Genomic DNA, 21466 nt, shown 5'->3' on the forward strand with positions numbered 1-21466 from the left:
CTACATATGTCCCCCACACTTTAAATGTTAATCCCTAATTAGATGACGTCACACTCATGTTTACAATCCTTTCTTGGTTTCCCATTATATCCAGGAGAGAGCCTGACCCCCTTGACCCATCGTATGAGGCCCTTTATAACAGCTCCCGGCCACAGCTCCATCCCTTTGTCTCACCGCTCTCTCTTCCAGACCCTTCGTGGTTACTTTATTGAGCTCCCTTTGCCTGCCTGAACTGACTTGAACGTTCTTGCCTCCAACTTTTGCATAAATTATTTCCTTCAAAAATTGTCCTGGGCTTCCCTGGTGGCGCAGTGGTTGAGAGTCCGCCTGCCGATGCAGGGGACATGGGTTCATGCCCCGGTCCGGGAAGATCCCACATGCCGCGGAGCGGCTAGGCCCGTGAGCCATGGCCACTGAGCCTGCGCGTCCAGAGCCTGTGCTCCGCAACGGGAGAGGCCACAACAGTGAGAGGCCCACGTACCCCCCCAAAAAAAAAAAAAAAAAAAAAAAAAAAATTGTCCTTCACCATCTCCTCCCCAAAGGTGAATTCCCTCCAGGAAGCCCTTCTCCCAGGCTGAGTTAAGTCTCTTTCCTCTATATTTCTACTGTGCCCTGGTCACAACTCTCTGACCACTGGCTAGTTTGTAAATCTACCTTCCAAAACAGTAAGCTACTTGAGAGTGGGAACCTGTTTGTTCGCTTTCTTGCCTGTATCCACAGCATAATGTCTGGCATATAGTAGATGTAATAGCATTTGATGAAGGAACAAATCAGTAAGTGGTAGTTTTCTTCCTCATCTGAACATAACATTGTATTTTAACCTAGGTAACAACTACATTCTCCTAACGCTTGATCAGCATGAATTTCAACAGATGTCTGTATAATATTGGGGAACAGCTGGACAGTGAAGACCTGGCTGCCCTCAAGTTCCTGAGCCTGGACTACATTCCACATAGGAAGCAGGAACCCATCAAGGATGCCTTGGTGCTATTCCAGAGGCTCCAAGAAAAGAGAATGTTGGAGGAAAGCAACCTGTCCTTCTTGAAGGAGCTGCTTTTCCGAATGAAAAGACTGGATCTGCTGCTCACCTACCTGGACACCAGTGAGGAGGAGATGAAGAGGGAGCTTCAGATGCCGGGCAGGGCCCAGATCTCTGCCTATAGGTGGGGAAAACCTCCATGGTGTGGAACTGGGATGTGTGGGTTGAATGGGCACATCTTTATGGGCAGGGCTGATGCTGTTTGTAGGTTGTCTGTATGGTGTGACTTTGGAGCCTTTGGGAAGATGTCCCACCACAGTCAGATTAAGAAATTTAGAGACTTTAGGTAGAATTCAGAGAAAAATATACTAAAACCATAAAATAAAATTTTCTTTCCAAGGTGAAACATTACCTATAGGTATGCCAAAATCCAAATAGACACTTTTTAAACGTTCTAACTCTCTCTCTGTTACATATCCGTTATCTTGATGCCTCTGCTTTGCTGATGCCCATACCATGCACTTCTTTGCCTATTATTGAATAAAGCATCGCTACTTCCCACCTGAGACCCCCTCCCACCTACTTCTGGATGACTATGAAATTCTCAGCAGGGTTTTAGGCTTTTATTCCATACCTTAAGACTTGTGTTACCAAGTTCTTAAGTGAGCTGTGTGTTGCCAGTCATGCTGGATTGGCCAGGCCAGACCCCTGCATTGAGTGCTTTTTTGTTTAGGGTATAAGATAATCATTTTTAATCTATGCCTGGCCATCTGGAAACCCCCATTGTAATAACCGATCATTGTAAGGTTAAACAGCTTCCACAGTTTTACTTCATAAGCCATCCTGTAACGCCCAATGACTGCTTAATCCCTGTGACCCCAGATGCTGTCAGAACAGCAGTGGCTTGGGCTGTCTGTCCTGCCAAAGGCTTAACACAGTAGAGAAGTTAATTCCTTATAGTTCTGGAGGCTAGAGGCTAAAATTGAGGTGTCAACAGGATTGATTCCTTTTTAGAGGCTCTGAGGGAGAATCTGTTTCATGATCCTCTCCTAGCTTCAGGTAGTTGCAGGCAGTCCTTGGTGTTCCTTGTCTTACGGATGTATCACTTCAATCTCTGCCTCTTTCTTCACCTTGTCTTCTCCGCTGTGAATCTGTGTCTTAATTTCCCTCTTCTTTTAAAGACACCAACCATTGGATTAGGGCCACCCTAATCTAGTATGATCTTATCTTGGCAAGATTACATCGACAAAGACCATTTTCCCAAGTAAAATCACTTTTACACGTTCCAAGTGGATGTGAATTTGGAAGGAGAGTGGGGAAGGATACTATTCAATACTGGGTAACTTTGGTTCAACAGAATTGTGAAGTCCTTGTAATGAATTTTTTTTCATTAAGGCATCAATTAATCATAAAAACAACAACCCCATAATTAGGAAAGCTAGAGGGCCTCATCTTGTGTCCCCTGTCTTGGTCTTTTGAAGGTTGCACTCCTGCCATGTGAGCAAAACCAAGGCAACTTCCAGTGCAGACAATGACGTGGGCCTCTCTGTTGGAGGGTTACGAGTGTGTAACAAGGGCAGGATCTGTCTGTTAAAATCTTCAACATGTTAGCTTGGGAACAAAAGGGTCAGCACAAGTAAAATCTCCTGCTTGTTCATCATTGTTGAATATCAAGTAAGAAAAAAAAATGCTAGTGTGGCCACTTTCCATTTATAAGATATTTAAAATTTCAAATTATCATTGCTACCTATAAAATTAGTACCTTATAAACTATCCAGATTTATTTCTGGACAACGATGATACAAGAAAGCCAGTAGTTTTCATTAATGAGGAACGTCGAAGGGCAAAATACCTTGTGATAAAGTTAAAAGGGGAGGTAGCTTTTGATTGGACCCAATCTTGGTCAAACTGAGACAGTTTTAGAGAAATACTTCTAGGGTAGAGATTCCATGAGAAGAAGGATGAAGCAGGTGATAATACTGAGTAACTTCTGTTTCTACACTACAGTTGATCATTGAACAACATGGGGGTTAGGGATGTGGACCCTCTGCACAAAAATCCACTTATAACTTACAGTCGATCCTCCATATCTTAGGTTCCACATTTGTGGGTTCGACCAACCGCAGACTGTGTAGTACTGTATTATGTATTTATGTATTTATTTATTTTGGCGGTACGCAGGCCTCTCACTGTTGTGGCCTCTCCCGTTGTGGAGCACAGGCTCCAGACGCACAGGCTCAGCGGCCATGGCTCACGGACCCAGCCGCTCCGCAGCATGTGGGATCTTCCCAGATTGGGGCACGAACCCGTGTCCCCTGCATCGGCAGGTGGACTCTCAACCACTGCACCACCAGGGAAGCCCTGTATTACGTATTTATTGAAAAAAATCTGTACATAAGTGGACCCGCGCACTTCAAACCTGTGTTGCTCAAGGGTCAACCATGTTTTTATTTTTAGAATTTTAATTTTCTAATTTACTTTTGAAGTTAACATGTTTTTGTATTAAAGTTATTTTCCTTTGCACCATCATAGTAAAAGGTTTGCCGACTTATAAAACTTTCCTTTGTTCATTCAACAAGCATATCCCAAGAGCCTAGCATAATTTAGGAAATAATAATGCCTGTCATGTTTGAACACTTAGTGTGTTGCCAAAGGTTGGTTTAAGTGCTTCAGGTAAACTTATTCATGTAATCCTCAACACCTCCCAGAGGGGTAAATAGAGTATTATCTACAATCTACAGATGAGGGGGAAAAATTGTGTAACATGTCTAAAGCCACACAGCTCATGGATGGTGGATCCAAGTTTCCAACACCAGGAGTCTGGGTCCCCTGCACTTAAACACTGTATCTCATGACCCTCTAGGCTTATGGAAACCAAAAGGGCACTGATCCCATTCTCAGGGAACTTGGACAGCTTCATAAACAGAAAGTTATATGTGTTACTCTTCTGGCGATGCACAGGCAGGTACAGCGGGGTGAATAAAGCCTTGAGGACAGTCAGGCAGTGCTTGAACTGTTGGTGGATGAGTGGTTGTCTGCAGACGGACAAGGGGATAGGGGTGGGAGGAGGCCCAGCATAACAGGGTGAGGGGCAGGGCACCTGGGTGTGTTTGGAGAGGAGATGGGGGGACAGCAGTAAGGAGCATCCAGAGATGAGGAGACAGGCTGGGCTCAGTTCACAAAAGCCTGTACTCCAGAAGGAGGTGTTTGGCCTTCCTACTGAAGGTAGCGGCTGGGAGAACACTGACTAGTTTTAATTGAGGAATTCCATCTGATTTGCATTTTGAAAAGCATGATATCCAAAATCAAAGCTTTTTTTCTATTGCAACAAGATCTTGATTTTATAGCGAAGGACAAAGGAAAAACACAATTCATTTAACTGGAATTAACTGAAAGTCAAAGTTGGAGAACTTTAAATTCTGTTAAGAGTGGGATAGTTGGGCCTGAGCCATTTGTCTTCAGTGTCACTACACCAGCCTCTTTCCAAGGACTCAACTCATAAATGATGTCATTATCTGGCTTTATTTTAAAGGGAGGCCATAGGAATCAAGTCCACTGTGACCCGGATGGGAAATCGGTTGGGAAATCATTTAAAAAAATATTTCTAAAGTGTTTCTGTTTCCCACTTCAGGGTCATGCTTTTTCAGATTTCAGAAGATGTGAACAAACTGGAATTGAAGGACTTCAAGTTTTTTTTGAGCCAGGAGATCGCCAAATGTAAGCTGGATGATGACATGGTAAGACCTGGTGTCTGACCGAGGTTTAGTCCTGAGGGGGAGTCAGCCAGTGGGGATTTCTGAGACTAAAGAGAGCACTTGTCAGTAAAAGCAACATGAATTCTCACTTTTTAACTGGGGAGAAGAAGAATGCTGTCAGGCATGAGTGCTGTAGATATTATGCCTCTGTATACTGTGAAGTGCTGCTCACATTAATTACCAGGAACAAGGCAGAGTGAGGAGCAAGGGGAGAAGGCTGGTGTGGAGGCACAGGCAATGTGGAGACCTTGCAGAGCCAGGAGAGACGGTGGTGGGCCTGAGATCGTTTCCCCACTTCTGCAGTCTCTGAAACAACCTGGGACCTGGAACTCTGTGTGTGTGTGTGTGTGTGTGTGTGTGTGTGTGTGTGTGTGTGTGTTGTGATGTAATGTTGTATGTGTGTGTGCTTGTCTGTGTGTGTGTGTTATGGGGACACTCAGCCTGGAGATGATCAGGTGGCAGAGGCAATGGAGGGTGTGAGGCAGTCCCCAGGGCTGTTGCCATAGGGACCAGGCTGTCACATCTCAGCCATGCACTCGGGCTGCTTCACTGTCTTCACATAAAGATGTCCACAGGCAGTTTCAGCACAGGGCCTAGGCCTGGGGACTAGGTAACATCTGATGTGACTTCTCCTGTGTCTTCTTATTTCTATCTTTCTGGGCCAGAAATCATGAATTGCCTCCCTAATAATCTACTGATTGGCTTTATAAGACCAGGATGTCCTCTCAGGAGGGTTGGCTTGGGAAGCTAGGGTGGGTGCTTAGTTTGGAGAGAGTGGAAGCAAAAAAAAAAGTTAATCTAAAAGCCAATATGTCTCCATCTAGTCTTCCAACTTGATTTCTCCTCCCTCTAGACCTTGCTTGATATTTTCATAGAGATGGAGAAGAGGGTCATCCTAGGGGAAAGAAACTTGGACACCCTGAAAAAAATCTGTGAGCAAATCAACAAGAGCTTGCTGAAGAAAATCAACGATTATGAAGAACTAAGCAGAGGTATAAATAACCTGAGAGCTGTGGATCAACAAAATGTAGTCTTAAGTGGACAGACTCCTCTACGTCACAGCAGTTTCTAATCAAATATGTGTGTTTCTTTTTAAATTCAGAGCAAAGAATGAGCCTTGGAAGAGGTCCAGATGAATTTTCAAACGGTAATACTTGCAGATATGTTTTCGAGGTTTATTTAGTTAATTTACTTCCTGATAGCCTCATTGCCTCCTCTCCACAACCTTCTACCACATCTGCATTTTGTTTTTAATTGAGGTAGAGTTGTTTTACAATGTTGTGTTAGTTTCAGTGAATTGAAGTAGAGTTCCCTGTGCTATAGAGCAGGTCCTCATTAGTTATCTATTTCCTACCTATTAGTGTATATATGTCAATCCCAATCTCCCAATTCTTTCCACCCCCCGTTTTCCCCCTTGGTGTCCATACGTTTGTTCTCTATGTCTGTGTCTCTACTTCTGCCTTGCAAACCAGTTCATCTGTATCATTTTTTCTAGATTCCACATATGTGTGTTAAATATATGATATTTGTTTTTCTCTTTCTGACTTACTTCACTCTGTATGACAGTCTCTAGGTCCATCCACGTCTCTGCAAATGACCCAATTTCATTCCTTTTTGTAGGCTGAGTAATATTCCATTGTATATATGTACCACGTCTTCTTTATCCATTTGTCTGTTGATGGGCATTGACATTGCTTCCATGACCTGGCTATCATAAATAGTGCTGCAATGAATATCAAGGTGCATGTGTCTTTTTTTTAAATAAAATTTATTGATTTATTTTTGGCTGTGTTGGGTCTTTGTTGCTGCACATAGGCTTTCTCTAGCTGTGGCAAGTAAGGGCTACTCTTCGTTGCTGCATGTGGGCTTCTTAGTGTGGTGACTTCTCTTGTTGCAAAGCACGGGCTCTAGGTGCGCGGGCTTCAGTAGTTGAGGCTTGTGGGCTCTAGAGTGCAGGCTCAGTAGTTGTGGCACACAGGTTTAGTTGCTCTGCCACATGTGGGATCATCCAGGACCAGGGCTCGAACCTGTGTCCCCTGCATTGTCAGGTGGATTCTAAACCACTGTGCCACCAGGGAAGTCCGCATGTGTCTTTTTGAATTAAGGCTTTCACTGGGTATATGCCCGGTAGTGGGATTTCTGGGTCATATGCTAATTCTATTTTTAGTTTTTTAAGGAACCTCCATACTGTTCTCCATAGTGACTGTATCAACTTACATTCCCACCAACAGTGCGAGAGGGTTCTCTTTTCTCCATACCCTCTCCAGCATTTATTGCTTGTAGATTTTTTGATGATGGCCACTCTGACAGGTGTGAGGTGATCCCTCATTGTAGTTTTGATTTGCGTTTCTCTAGTGATTAGTGATGTTGAGCATCCTTTCATTTGTTTGTTGGCAATCTGTATATCTTCTTTGGAGAAATGTTTATTTAGGCCTTCTGTCCATTTTCGATTGGGTTGTTTGTTTTTTTGATATTGAGCTGCAGGAACTGCTTGCTTGTATATTTTGGAGATTAATCCTTTGTCAGTTGCTTCATTTCCAAATATTTTCTCCCTTTCTGAGGGCTGTCTTTTTGTCTTGTTTATGTTTTCCTTTGTTGTGCAAGAGCTTTTCAATTTCATTAGGTCCCATTTGTTTATTTTTGTTTTTATTTCCATTTCTCTAAGAGGTGGGTCAAAAAGGATCTTGCTGTAATTTATGTCATAGAGTGTTCTGCCTATGTTTTCCTCTAAGAGTTTGACAGTGTCTGGCCTTACATTTAGGTGTTTAATCCATTTTGAGTTTATTTTTGTGTATCATGTTAGGGAGTGTTCTAATTTCATTCTTTTACAAGTAGCTGTCCAGTTTTGCCAGCATCACTTATTGAAGAGACTGTCTTTTCTCCATTGTATATCCTTGCCTCCTCCGTCATAGAGTAGTTGACCAAAGGTGTGTGGGTTTATCTCTGGGCTTTTTATCCTGTTCCATTGATCTATGTTTGTTTTTGTGCCACTACCATGCTGTCTTGATTACTGTAGCTTTGTAGTATAGTCTGAAGTCAGGGAGACTGATTCTTCCAGCTCCATTTTTTTTTTTTAAGACGATGTTGGGTGTAGGAGTTTATTAATTAATTAATTAATTTTTGCTGTGTTGGGTCTTTGTTTCTGTGCGAGGGCTTTCTCTAGTTGTGGCAAGCGGAGGCCACTCTTCATTGCGGTGCGCGGGGCTCTCACTATCGTGGCCTCTCTTGTTGCGGAGCACAGGCTCCAGATGTGCAGGCTCAGTAGTTGTGGCTCACGGACCCAGTTGCTCCGCAGCATGTGGGATCCTCCCAGACCAGGGCTCGACCCGTGTCCCCCATATTAGCAGGCAGATTCTCAACCACTGCACCAGCAGGGAAGCCCCATTTTTTTTTTTTTTCTCAAGATTGCTTTGGCTATTCAGGGTCTTTTGTGTCTCCATACAAATTTTAAGATTTTTTGTTCTAGTTCTGTGAAAAATGCCATTGGCAATTTGATAGGGATTGCATTGAATCTGTAGATTGCTTTGGGTAGTATAGTCATTTTTGCAATATTGATTTCCCAATCAAAGAACATGGTATATCTCTCCATCTGTTTGTGTCATCTTTGATTTCTTTCATCAGTATCCTGTAGTTTTCTGAGTACAGGTTTTTTACCCCCTTAGGTAGGTTTATTCCTAGGTATTTTATTCTTTTTGTTGCAATGGTGAATGGGATTGTTTCCTTAATTTCTCTTTCTGATCTTTCATTGTTAGTGTATAGAATGCAAGAGATTTCTGTGCATTAATTTTGTATCCTGCAACTTTACCAGATTCATTGTTTAGCTCTAGTAGTTTTCTGGTGGCATCTTTAGGATTCTCTATGTATGGTATCATGTCATCTGCAAACAGTGACAGTTTTACTTCTTCTTTTCCAATTTTTATTCCTTTTATTTCCTTTTCTTCTCTGATTGCCATGGCTAGGACTTCCAAAACTATGTTCAATAATAGTGGTGAGGGCTTCCCTGGTGGCGCAGTGGTTGAGAGTCCGCCTGCCAATGCAGGGGACACGGGTTCGTGCCCTGGTACGGGAAGATCCCACATGTCACGGAGCGGCTGCGCCCGTGAGCCATGGCTGCTGAGCCTGCGCGTCCGGAGCCTGTGCTCCACAACGGGAGAGGCCACAACAGTGAGAGGCCCATGTACCACAAAAAAAACCCCAAAACAAAAACAAACAAACTAAAAAAATAGTGGTGAGACTGGACATCCTTGTCTTGTTCCTTATCTTAGAGGAAATGCTTTCAGTTTTTCACCATTGAGAATGATGTTTGCTGTGGGTTTGTCATATATGGCCTTCATTATGCTGAGGTAGGTTCCCCCTGTGCCCACTTTCTGGAGAGTTCTTTTAATCATAAATGGGTGTTGAATTTTCTCAAAAGCTTTTTATGCATCTATTGAGATGATCATATGGTGTTTCTTCTTCAGTTTGTTAATATGGTGTACACATTGATTGATTTGTGTATATTGAAGAATCCTTGCATCCCTGGGATCAGTCCCACTTGATCATGGTGTATGATTCTTTAAATGTGTTGTTGGATTCTGTTTGCTAGTATTTTGTTGAGGATTTTTGCATCTACATTCATCAGTGATGTTGGTCTGTAATTTTCTTTTTTTGTGATATCTTTGTCTGGTTTTGGCATCAGGGTGATGGTGGCCTTGTAGAATAAGTTTTGGAATGTTCCTTCCTCTGCAGTTTTTTGGAAGAGTTTGAGAAGGATGGGTGTTAGCTCTTCTCTAAATGTTTGATAGAATTCACCTGTGAAGCCATCTGGTCCTGGACTTTTGTTTGTTGGAAGATTTTTAATCACAGTTTCAATTCCATTACTTGTGATTGGTCTGTTTATATTTTCTATTTCTACCTGGTTCAGTCTTGGAAGGTTATACCTTTCTAAGAATTTGTCCATTTCTTCCAGGTTGTCCACTTTATTGGCATAGAGTTGCTTGTAGTAGTCCCCTAGGCTACTTTTTATTTCTGCAGTGTCTGTTGTGACTTCTTTTTCATTTGTAATTTTATTGATTTGAGTTCTCTCCCTTGTTTTCTTGATGAGACTGGCTAAAGGTTTATCAATTTTGTATATCTTCTCAAAGAACAAGATTTTAGTTTTATTGATCTTTGCTATTGCTTTCTTTGTTTCTATTTCATTTGTTTCTGCTCTGATCTTTATAATTTCTTTCCTTCTACTAACTTTGGGGTTTTTTTGTTGTTCTTCTTCTTCTTTCTCTAGTTCCTTTAGGTGTAAGGTTAGATTGTTTATTTGAGATTTTTCTTGTTTCTTGAGGTAGGATTGTATTGCTATAAAGTTCCCTCTTAGAACTGCTTTTGCTGCATCCCATAGGTTTTGGGCCGTTGTGTTTTTTGTCATTTATCTCTAGGTATTTTTTAATTTCCTCTTTGATTTCTTCAGTGACCTCTTGGTTATTTAGTAGCATATTGTTTAGCCTCCATGTGTTTGTGTTTTTTACAGGTTTTTTCCTCTAATTGATTTCTAATTTCATAGCATTGTGATTGGAAAAGATGCTTGATATGATTTCAATTTTCTTAAATTTACCAAGGCTTGATTTGTGACCCAAGATATGATCTATACTGGAGAATGTTCCATGTGCACTTGAGAAGAAAGTGTAATCTGCTGTTTTCAGATGGAATGTCCTGTAAATATCAATTAAATCTATCTGGTCTATTTTGTCATTTAAAGCTTGTGTTTCCTTATTTATTTTCTGTCTGGATGATCTGTTAAGTGAGGTGTTAAAGTCCCCCACCTTTATTGTGTTACTGTTGATTTCCCCTTTTTATAGCTGTTAGCATTTGCCTTATGTATTGAGGTGCTCCTATCTTGGGTGCATATATATTTATAATTGTTATATCTTCTTCCTGGATTGATCCCTTGATCACTATGTAGTTTCCTTCTTTGTGTCTTGTAACATTCTTTATTTTAAAGTCTATTTTATCTGTTATGAGTATTGCTACCCCAGCTTTCTTTTGATTTCCATTTGCATGGAATATCTTTTTCTATCACTTCACTTTCAGTCTGTATGTGTCCCTAAGTCTGAAGTGGGTCTCTTGTAGACAGCATATATACAGGTCTTGTTTTTGTATCCATTCAGTGAGCCTGTGTCTTTTGGTTGGAACATTTAATCCATTCACAGTTAAGGTAATTATGAATATGTATGTCCCTATTACCATTTTCTTAATTGTTTTGTTTTTGTAGGTCTTTTTCTTCTCGTGTTTCCTGCATAGAGAAGTTCCTTTGGTATTTGTTGTAGAGCTGGTTTTGTTGTACTAAATTCTCTTACATTTTGCTTGTCTGTAAATCTTTTGATTTTTCCATCAATTCTGAATGAGATCCTTGCTGGGTAGAGTAATCTTGGCTGTAGCTTTTTCGCTTTCATCACTTTAAATATATTGGGCCCTCCCCTGTTGCCTGTGGAGTTTCTGCTGAAAAATCAGCTCATAACCTTACAGGGATTCCTTTGTATGTTATTTGTTGCTCTTCCCTTGCTGCTTTTAATATTTTTTCTTTTTATAAAAAGATTTATTATTTATTTATTTATTTATATTTTTGGCTGTGTTGGCTCTTAGTTTTGGCACACAGGATCTTCATTGAGGCATGCAGAATCTTTCATTGCAGTGTGCAGACTCTCGTTGTGGTGTGCGGGCTTCTGTGTAGTTGTGGTGTGTGCGTTTTCTCTCTCTAGCTGTAGTGCACAGGCTCCAGGGTGCATGGGCTCTGTAGTTGTGTCATGCAGGTTCCAGAGCACATGGGCTCTGTAATTTGTGGCACACGGTCTCTAGTTGAGGCATGTGAGCTCAGTAGTTGTGGCACATGGGCTTAGTTGCCTTGCGGCATGTGGGATCTTAGTTCCATGACCAAGGATTGAACCCACGTCCCCTGCATTGTAAGGCAGATTCTTTACCACTGGACCACAAGGGAAGTCGCTAATATTTTTTCTTTGTATTTAATTTTTGATAGTTTGATTAATATGTGTCTTGGTGTGTTTCTCTTTGGGTTTATCTTGTATGGGACTCTCTGTGCTTTCTGGACTTGATTGACTATTTCCTTTCCCATATTAGGGAAGTTTTCAACTATAATCTCTTCAAATGTTTTCTCAGGCCCTTTCTCTTTCTCTTCTTCTTTCTCTTCTGGGACCCCTATAATTCGAATGTTGGTGCGTTTAATGTTGTCCCAGTGGTCTCTGAGACTGTCCTCAGTTCTTTTCATTCTTTTTTGTTTATTCTGCTCTGCAGCAGTTATTTCCACCATTCTATCTTCACTTCTCCATTCTTCTGCCTCAGTTATTCTATTGATTCCTTCTAGAGTATTTTTAATTTCAGTTATTGTGTTGTTCATCGCTGTTTGTTTGCTCTTTAGTTCTTCTAGGTCCTTGTTAAACATTTCTTGTATTCTCTCCATTCTATTGCCAAGATTTTGGATCATCTTTACTATCATTACTCTGAATTCTTTTTCAGGTAGACTGCCTATTTCCTCTTCATTTGTTTGGTCTTGTGGGTTTTTGCATTGCTCCTTCATCTGCAGCATATTTCTCTGTGTTCTCATTTTGTTTAACTTACTGTGTTTGGGGTCTCCTTTCTGCAGGCTGCAGGGTCATAGTTCCTCTTACTTCTGGTGTCTGCCCCCAGTGGGTGGGGTTGGTCCAGTGCCTTGTGTAGGCTTCCTGGTGGGGGGACTGGTGCCTGCATTCTGGTGGGTGGAGCTGGATCTTGTTCCTCTGGTGGGCAGGGCTGCCTCCAGTGGTGTGTTTTGGGGTGTCTGTGAGCGTAGTATGACTTTAGTCAGCCTGTCTGACTAAAGGCTGGGGTTTAGACTAATGGGTGGGGTTGCATTCCTGTCTTGCTAGTTGTTTGTTGTGAGGCATCCAGCACTGGAGCTTGCTGGCCCTTGGGTGGAGCTGGGCCTTACTGTTGAGATGGAGACCTCTGGGAGAACTCTCGCTGATTAATATTCCCTGGGGCCAGGAGTTCTCTGGTGGTCCAACATCCTGGACTCAGCTCTCCCACCTCAGAGGCTCAGGCCCAACACCTGGCTGGAGCATCAAGACGCTGCAAGCCACATGGTGTGGAAGAAAAGAAAAGAAAACAAAAAGAACAGACAAACAAAACCCCAAGTTGAATGGTAAAAGCAAAATAAAAAACCAATCAAAAGCAGAAAGCAATCTAAAAAAAGGCAAAGAAAGCATAAAACACACAAAAGAGATAAAAAAACATAAAAACATAAGAAAGGTGAAAACAAAAGGAAAAAATACAAAACAACAAAAAAGTAAAGTAAAAATTGAAAAATATAAAATATAGTTAAAAAGAAGATAAAGGGCTTCCCTGGTGGCACAGTGATTGAGAGTCCGCCTGCTGATGCAGGGGACATGGGTTCGTGCCCCAGTCCAGGAAGATCCCACATGCTTGCGTACAACAAAAAGAAAAAAGAAAAAAAGAAGATAAAAACAAAGCAAAACAAAGGAAAAAACAAGGAAAAAGCACAATATAATGACAAAGTAAAGTAGAAAGAGGAAAAAAAATAGAGCAAAAAATATATTACAAATAAAAGCATAAAAAGAAAAGAAAAAATAAAAATTAAAAGAATAATAAAAAACAATAGAACAAAGTGAAAAATATAATAGTAATATTAATATTTTCCTGTGGCCTCACCTGTCAGTGTCCTTGCTCCCACAGTGAAGCGCAGCCAATCCCTGCCTGCCTGGGAAGTCCTCCAGTACTTCTAGGTGGGTCTCTGGACCTGCTGTGGGCTCTGTAGGGCCAGCTCAGACTCTGACCTGGCCCAAATCTGGCGTGTACTTGCCTGCAAAGTCCACAGTTGCCCCCAAAGTCCACAGCCTCAATTGCAGGAACATTCATTGTCTATTCAGATATTCCACAGATGCAGGGTTTACCAAGCTGATTGCAGGGATTTAATCCTCTGCTCCTGGGGCTGCACAGAGAGATTTCCCTTTCTCTTCTTTGGTCCCACTGCCCCTGGAGTTCAACTTTGGTTTTGGTCCCGTCTGTGCATGTGGGCCACCCTCAGGCATCTGTTCCCCACCCAGGCAAGAGGGGGCTAAAGCAGCGGCTGATTAGGGCTCACTTGCTCACTCAGGCTGGGGAGAGGGAGGGCTACAGCAGTCACAATTGTGACCACTTCTGCATCTATTTTTTTCATTTTGTTTTATTTATTTATTTATTTATTGGAGTATAGTTGTTTTACAATGTTGTGTTAGCTTCTACTGTACAATGAAGTGGAGTTCCCTGTGCTATATAGCAGGTTCTCATTAGTTTTCTATTTTCTACATATTAGTGTATATATGTCAATCCCAATCTCCCAATTCATCCCACCCCCACTTTCCCTGCTTGGTGTCCATACGTTTGCTCTCTACGTCTAAGTCTCTATTTCTGCCTTGCAAACTGGTTCATCTGTACCATTTTTGTAGATTCCACATATATACGTTAATATACAATATTTATTTTTCTCTTTCTGACTTACTTCACTCTGTATGCAGATGACATTTGCATGTTAATGGACCTGTTCTCCTAATAGCACTGGCTACTTTTCACCTTCTCTGCACATTGGAAGATATAAAAGGCATTGTCAAAAGACAAAGACCCTGCAGCCCCAGGCCAGCATGTTTGAAATAGGGGCAGAGTTAGTTAGTGATAAGATTTTCCCTTATTCTGTGAACTGCAAGGATATTATGTTCAAGGTGGTCTGTGAATTTTCTTTTTTTTTCTTTATTTTATTTTTTTAACAAATCCTGACTTTATTTTTTTTTAAATTATTTTATTTATTTTTAAATTAAAAAAAATTTTTGGCTGCATTGGGTCTTCTTTGCTGTGCATGGGCTTTCTCTAGTTGCAGCAAGTGGGGACTACTCTTCGTTGTGGTGTGTGGGCTTCTCATTGTGGTGGCTTCTCTTGTTGCAGAGCATGGGCTCTAGGCATGCGGGCTTCAGTAGTTGTGGCACACAGGCTTAGTTGCTCCACGGCATGTGGGATCTTCTCAGACCAAGGCTCGAACCCATGTCCCTTGCATTGGCAGGAGAATCCTTAACCACTTAGCCACCAGGGAAGTCCTGTGAATTTTCATTTTAAAAGCGACTTTATGTTGTCCTGGGTGCTACATCTTTCCTCACCAAAGCACCTTCCCTGCCTGTGTCATTCCAGATGTGTCCCAATTGTCCCTTGTCCCAAGGGGCTCCCTTGAAATGCTGGCCATGTCGGACTCTCCAGGAGAAAAGGACAGTGAGTCACAGGTACGGGGAAATTCCCATTCCTTTTCTCCTTTGTGCTGCTGATTCTAGTTATTGTGTTCCTGAGTTTTTTTTTTTTAGCTTCCAGATAAACTAATAAGGGACAGAAACTTATTGAAAATGTTGAGAACTGTAGAAAAAAATTCGCAAAAGCACAAGTTTAAAATGTGACTTTTAAACTTTGAATTTTGAAAAGGTTTCCCATGTGTTAAATTTCTATTTTAAAAGCAAAGATGTTGGAATAGTTGGAGGGTAGAGGGGTGGGGAGCCTCCAACCTGATCCTTTCAGCAGCTGCATCAGCCTAAATGGTAGAGGGCTTTGGGAGAAGAGTCAGCAGGATTAGAAAAAGCAAAGTCTTCTTTTAGCTTGGCATTTCAAAACAGTTTCTCCTTTGTGATTAGGGGTAAGCAGCACATGCTAACGATCTAGTTGTCTCTATGATCTCATCCCAATGAGCTGGCCCAAGAATTGCCTTTCTAGATATCACTTCTGTTTCTGTAACTTTCAGCAATTTACCACATTGTGACTCAGCAGCCCATTCACTCTTCCTTGTGGTGGGAAACAGAGGAAACCCCGTATGCCAAATGTCTAGTGCGAGACTTGAAATTAAGCTTAGGAGAGACCCTTTGTTAGTGGACTCCTGAGCAAATTACCAGACCTCTCTCAGTCTGAACATCAAGGATTAACTGAAGTCATGTGGCACTTTGTAAACAGTAAAAGCACTCTGCATGCTTTTATCCCCACCCGTCAGCTAATGACACTGAGTGCAAGAGAGATTCATTAACTTGTCCAAAGTCTTAAGGTTATTAAGTAGTAGAGCCAGGAATTTGGCCCCCTAGTCTGGGCCCCTTTTCTCCACCTTGAGGAACTGCATGGATTTCCCAATAAATGCTAAATATCTCAGCACTGAAACAACCCCAGGGAAGTCAGGAGGTCACAGGGTCACCTCTGATTGATACTGTCAAGTAGTAGAGTCTGGATACTGTAACCTGTAGCACAGCCAAGACCTGCCTGCCCAGCACATCTGTCTCCTCGAGTCACTGTGGTCCTGAGATCCAGATTAAGCCATCAGCTTGAAAAATTCTGGGACCATGCTATGCTGTGTGATGGGCAGGCCCTCACCTGTTAGCCCAGAAGCATGGATGAGTTGAGCAGAGAGCTGAGGGAATCACAAGGTCTCAAAGGGGCAGCCCAAAGACAGCACCAAGACAGTCATTCATCCAGGAACTCCTGACTGAGCTCTCACAAATTAATAATAATCCTAGTCCCTGGCACAGGTGTTCACTGCCTTGAGCAGAAATGAGAATAAATAATACCAATACAATGTGGTGACAACACTATTAATATAAGTGCAAATGCTCAGGACGCCCAAGAATTGGGACACTGACTTTCCACACTAACTGTGGGGAAGAAGTCTGCGATCCTTGTCGGGGGATGAGTGGAAACTAGCTCCTTAGGGGAGCAGTGCCAAGTTGGGGTGGGGCTATGGAAAGTGCACTTGCATCCCAGTTTGGCTTAGGTGATGCCTAACCTCTTACTAGGGAGTTGTTTGTTCACGTCTCAAGTGTTTGATCCACAGGGTCAGCTCCTGGGTTGGATTTTTGTTTTCCAGACATCGAACACAGTTTACCGAATGAAAAGCAAACCTCGGGGATACTGTTTGATCTTTAACAATTATGATTTTAGCATAGCAAGGAAGGATGTGCCCAAGCTTCACAGCATTAAGGATAGGAATGGAACAGACTTGGATGCAGGTACAGTAGAACCCAAAAGAGAAATGAAATATTTCTGATATCTATGTTTTTGTCAAAAGGGGAGAACAAAAGCTGTATCAACAGGGCCACGTGTTTCAAAAAGATGGATATAACCGTATTTCCCTGCGGAGGTGAACAACATTCTTACATACTTGTTAGTTTTCTGCTTCTGTTTTTTAAAAATTAATTTAAAAAATCAAAGCAATGTATATATAAAGATAAAATATCAAATCTTACTAAAAGGCTTATAAAAAGCAACAATAAACTTTGTTTTTAATTCCACTAGATGAATAGAGCCTCTATAGAAGTGTATTAGGTGTTGGGTGGAAAACATTGCTTTGGTATCAAGACCATTTACGGAAGTTGTGTTTATAAAAGTTGGGCTATGAGTACAGCAGAAATCGAGTCCTTAACAGAAATAGCATTTTCAAATGTTAAACTAAACAGAAAGTCTTTGGCTCAGCCTTTTTCGGCTAAGATTGAGAGCTTACAAGTTAAATGAAAAATAATTTGCATCATGTGAACATAGAAATGGCTACAACTAAAAGCAATAAAAGAAAGAATTCAACCCAACCATTGTGATATTAAGAATTTTTACTTGATCAAAGAATTTTTGAAAATGGTGTTTATGAGTCATAACATCAGGTAATTACTTATTTTTTAAATAAAGTAGTTTAGAAAATAAGATAGGTTGATTTTAATCATCAGGACTCTGTGAATGGTTTCCGTTAACATTTGTTTATTCAAGCAAATCTATTCTAAGGTTTTAAAAAGCCACAGAACTTAAGTTCACTGACTACATCACTCATCATCGTATATCTTGGTATTGAAGAAAAGGTTTCAGGCTTTCGATTTTCATTTACTTAATATTTACCACGAAAACATTTTTTATTAAAATGGCCTTGATTGTATTTCTGATCAAGGGTATAAAGTAGCAGTATGTAGGATGAATAAGTTTAGCAATCTACTGTGCAGCATGATGGCAATAGTTGATAATGCTGTATTGAACATGAGAAGTATGCAAAGAGACTATATTCCAGGTGTTCTCACACACACACACACACACACACACACACACACACACACGCAAACAAAAGGGAACTGAGTGAGGAGATAAATTATTAGCTTAACTGTAGTAATCGTTTCACTATTCATATCATCATGTTGTACACCCTAAATATACGCTATTTTTATCTAAAATAATCAGACAGGCAGCCTGAAAAATGTTGAAAGACCTTGACTAGATCAATTAGAGCATTTGGGGAAAACTAATGTTAAGCATGTAGAAAACAAAGCAGTGAAACAATAATGCTATTGCTAATTCCAGGAAAGACAAAAAGCTTAATAAGAAAGGAAGCATAATTAAAGAATATTATGTTTACATAGTATTAGTAATACATATCTTTCTATTGCTTCAACTAAACGTTTTAAATGTATAAGAGCACCAAGCACTCATCACCCACAATAGGAACTCAATACAAAAGTCTAAAATTTATAAACGAATAAATAGAAATGAGCCCAAATTCATTACAAAATGGAGGCTAATACCAAAAAAAAAAAAATAATAGCTAAAAGTTGAAAGTGGCTTCCTTCATAGAAATGGCTGGACAGAACATGACTGGGTAAAAGGAAGGAGTAGAGGGGGGTAGCTTTTTTGTAATAAGTCTTTTAGTTCTACTTAACTTTTAAAACATTCATATCTCGTATTTTGATGAACAATTTTGAGAGGGTTCAGGATAAAATAAGTATGGATCTTTTATTAAAAATTTGTTTTTGCTTTTTTTCTGATTATGTAAGTATTAGTTACTTTTTAGATTGGTTAGGTAGTAAGCCTAAATAATAGCTTGTAGACTAGTTGAGAAAAGACAACAGGCCAACAATAGCAGTCTCCCCTTTCTCTTTTGCCTCAGGGCTGGGAAATATTTTCAGCTAGTGGCAGTAAACATTAGAAGTCTATGGAATCCAGCCACTAATATAGAAGGTCTTGTTTTTAAGTTCTGGTTCAGATTCTTATCTGATCAATGTTCTCTCTAGTCCTGGGTTGTGGTCTGGGAATTCTTGCGGTGTAATATGACTTTTCTTGTTTCACTTTTCAGAGGCTTTGAGAAAGACCTTTAATGAGCTTCATTTTGAGATAGTGCATTACAAAGACTACACTGCGAAGAAAATCTGTGAGGTTCTGAAATCCTACCAAAGCATGGACCACAATAACAAGGACTGCTTCATCTGCTGCATCCTCTCCCATGGAGACAAAGGCATCATCTATGGCTCCGATGGGCAGGAAGCCCCCATCTATGAGCTGACCTCTTACTTCACTGGTTCAAAGTGCCCTTCCCTTCTTGGCAAACCCAAAATCTTTTTTATTCAGGCTTGTCAAGGGGATAACTACCAGAGAGGTATAGCTGTTGAAACTGACTCAGAACAGAAGGAAACCTATTTAGAAATGGATTCATCGCTTCAGAAGAGATATATCCCAGATGAGGCTGACTTTCTGCTGGGAATGGCCACCGTGAACAACTGTGTTTCCTACCGAAGCACCATGGAGGGGACCTGGTATATCCAGTCACTTTGCCAGAGCCTGAGAGAAAGATGTCCTAGGTAATTTTTGCTTATTCAACACTTCATTCATCTTTAAATGTCTAGCTGTGGATCATATAACTGTAATTCTCAGGTCAGTTGCAGAGTGGGAAAGAGGGCAAGTTTACTGATGGAAAAAACTGAAATACTTACTGAGGAGTTTCTTTTATTTAGCACCTCAAAGGACAATCAGCATATCGTAGAGTGGGAAAGATGGCAAAGTCATATAGTTTATCTCTGTCTTTAGGCAGAAATATGACTGAACCCACTCAACTAGTTTGGAATTTCCATGTTTAACATCCTCCAACCCTGTCAAAAGTTCTATAATAGCTGACCAACCTCGGACCCTCTTGTGGGAGATAGGTGCTAAAGATCAGAAACTTTTTCTATTCCCACAAATTTGCTTTGAAGCCCACAAAATGTGGGAAAATAACTTTCCCTCATTTATTATCTTATGTTTCCTTTATTTAAATGATGGTTTTGTACGGCACAGTTCACCAAATGCACACACAACCAGCAGATAAATAGCAAGGAATCCTCTGTAGGTTGCTTCTAGTTCTGTGTCTCATTATGTTTTAAGTGTATGAAGAGCAAGAATTTCCCATGGCAGATAAAGGACTGAACCATAACACCCACACTACATTTTTATTTTGTAACTTAGACCACGAATCCTGCGAGGTTCCAAGGGGTTAGCCACAGAAGTGAATAAACAGGTTGCCCAACTAAACTGATAAGAGAAGCTGGTGAGAAAGCAGTGGGGTGGCTGCAGGAGACTTTCAATTTCCACTTGCCTAAAGTTTGATGCGGCCACAGATAAATCCACAGAAGCAATGCCAGTTTGAGGCAGGGGATGTTGCGGGGGGGCGTTGAGGCGATTGGGGGTAAGTGACACATACATGGAGCAGAGTGAGGTGCAAATAGGTCAGGAGGCAAAGAAACCAAATCTGATGTTGACAGTGAAGTTTGTGTTGGTCATAAGATATTAAGCTCTGAGACAACTTCTTTACCAAGAAAGCTGTGGTAGGTCTTGGTTTAACATCTTGTTATTTCAAATGCCTGTTGTTTTGAGGGAAATAACTATCACTAATCACAGCAGATGATAGGGTTTACCAGTTGATTTTTCCCCCCATAGATGGTCACAAGGTTATGTTATGTTTTTCAGGGGTGAAGATATTCTCACCATCCTCACCAAGGTGAACTTTGAAGTAAGCAATAAGGATGACAAGAAAAATATGGGCAAACAGATGCCACAACCTACTTTCACACTGAGGAAAAAACTCTTCTTTCCCCTTAATTGATGCTATTGTTTAGTTGCATAACTAAACAATAGTTAAAATGCTGCTATTTTATTCTTTCTTTCTTTTTTTTTTTTTTTTTTCTTGATAGCTGGAAGTCAAGAGAATGAGAATCAGGACAATATAATTTTCAGGCAAATTCAATCTAAATCTCTGGCTTTGCAATAGCTAGACAGTCATAGCTGTAGGCATGATTTTAATTGTGTTTTTAATTTGATGAGAAGGTTTAAAAATGAACTTATAGTAGATACAAAAATTATAGTAAGTTTAAAAGAAATGTCAAAGATCACTGAGGGGGATATTTGTGAACTGATCTGGCCAAAAAAAACCCTCATGTGTTGAGGTTGAGGGTATAATGCTCCCACATCCAGCCTGATTGCTGGTGGTGAGTGTGAAAAACTATCCCAGAAACATGTGAGCTTCCTCTCCTGCGCCATGAGCTGACTTTGCTTTTCAGTGGTGAAAGACACCACCGTTTAGACTTAGATTTCAAAAACCTAAGCATGATTTTCCTTGTTTTTATTACTCATAAGTACAGTATTCAGCTCACTTTTAAGAGGAATGATGTTAATTGGATATTGGGCTTCCCTGGTGGCGCAGTGGTTGAGAATCTGCCTGCCAATGCAAGGGACACGGGTTCGAACCCTGGTCTGGGAAGATCCTAAATGCTGCGGAGCAAGTAGGCCCGTGAGCCACAACTACTGAGCCTGCGCGTCTGGAGCTTGTGCTCCACAACAAGAGAGACCGCAACCATGAGAGGCCCACGCACTGCAATGAAGAATGGCCCCTGCTTGCTGCAACTAGAGAAAGCCCTTGCACAGA

At 41.0% G+C, this 21466-nt stretch overlaps 1 protein-coding gene across 5 annotated transcripts; it reads left to right on the forward strand.

Moving 5' to 3' along the window:
* The first annotated feature begins 858 nt into the window (after nucleotides 1–858).
* On the forward strand, nucleotides 859–20647 carry CASP8 (caspase 8). Of its 5 annotated transcripts, XM_065880228.1 has the most exons (9): nucleotides 859–1163; nucleotides 4611–4716; nucleotides 5588–5726; nucleotides 5837–5881; nucleotides 12362–12391; nucleotides 14155–14178; nucleotides 16584–16772; nucleotides 18869–19370; nucleotides 20512–20647. In XM_065880228.1, the coding sequence occupies exons 1-9, from the start codon at nucleotides 859–861 to the stop codon at nucleotides 20645–20647; spliced, it is 1476 nt and encodes a 491-aa protein (XP_065736300.1). The 5 variants fall into 5 exon arrangements, with proteins under 5 accessions (XP_065736300.1, XP_065736302.1, XP_065736303.1 ...); XM_065880230.1 differs by lacking the exons at nucleotides 12362–12391; nucleotides 14155–14178 and adding an exon at nucleotides 14932–15020 and having other exon boundaries at nucleotides 16631–16772; XM_065880231.1 differs by lacking the exons at nucleotides 12362–12391; nucleotides 14155–14178 and adding an exon at nucleotides 14932–15020 and having other exon boundaries at nucleotides 5837–5860; nucleotides 16631–16772.
* The last annotated feature ends 819 nt before the right edge of the window (nucleotides 20648–21466 follow it).

Source organism: Phocoena phocoena, chromosome 7 (genome assembly GCF_963924675.1).
Source record: "Phocoena phocoena chromosome 7, mPhoPho1.1, whole genome shotgun sequence".
Lineage (NCBI taxonomy): Eukaryota > Metazoa > Chordata > Mammalia > Artiodactyla > Phocoenidae > Phocoena > Phocoena phocoena.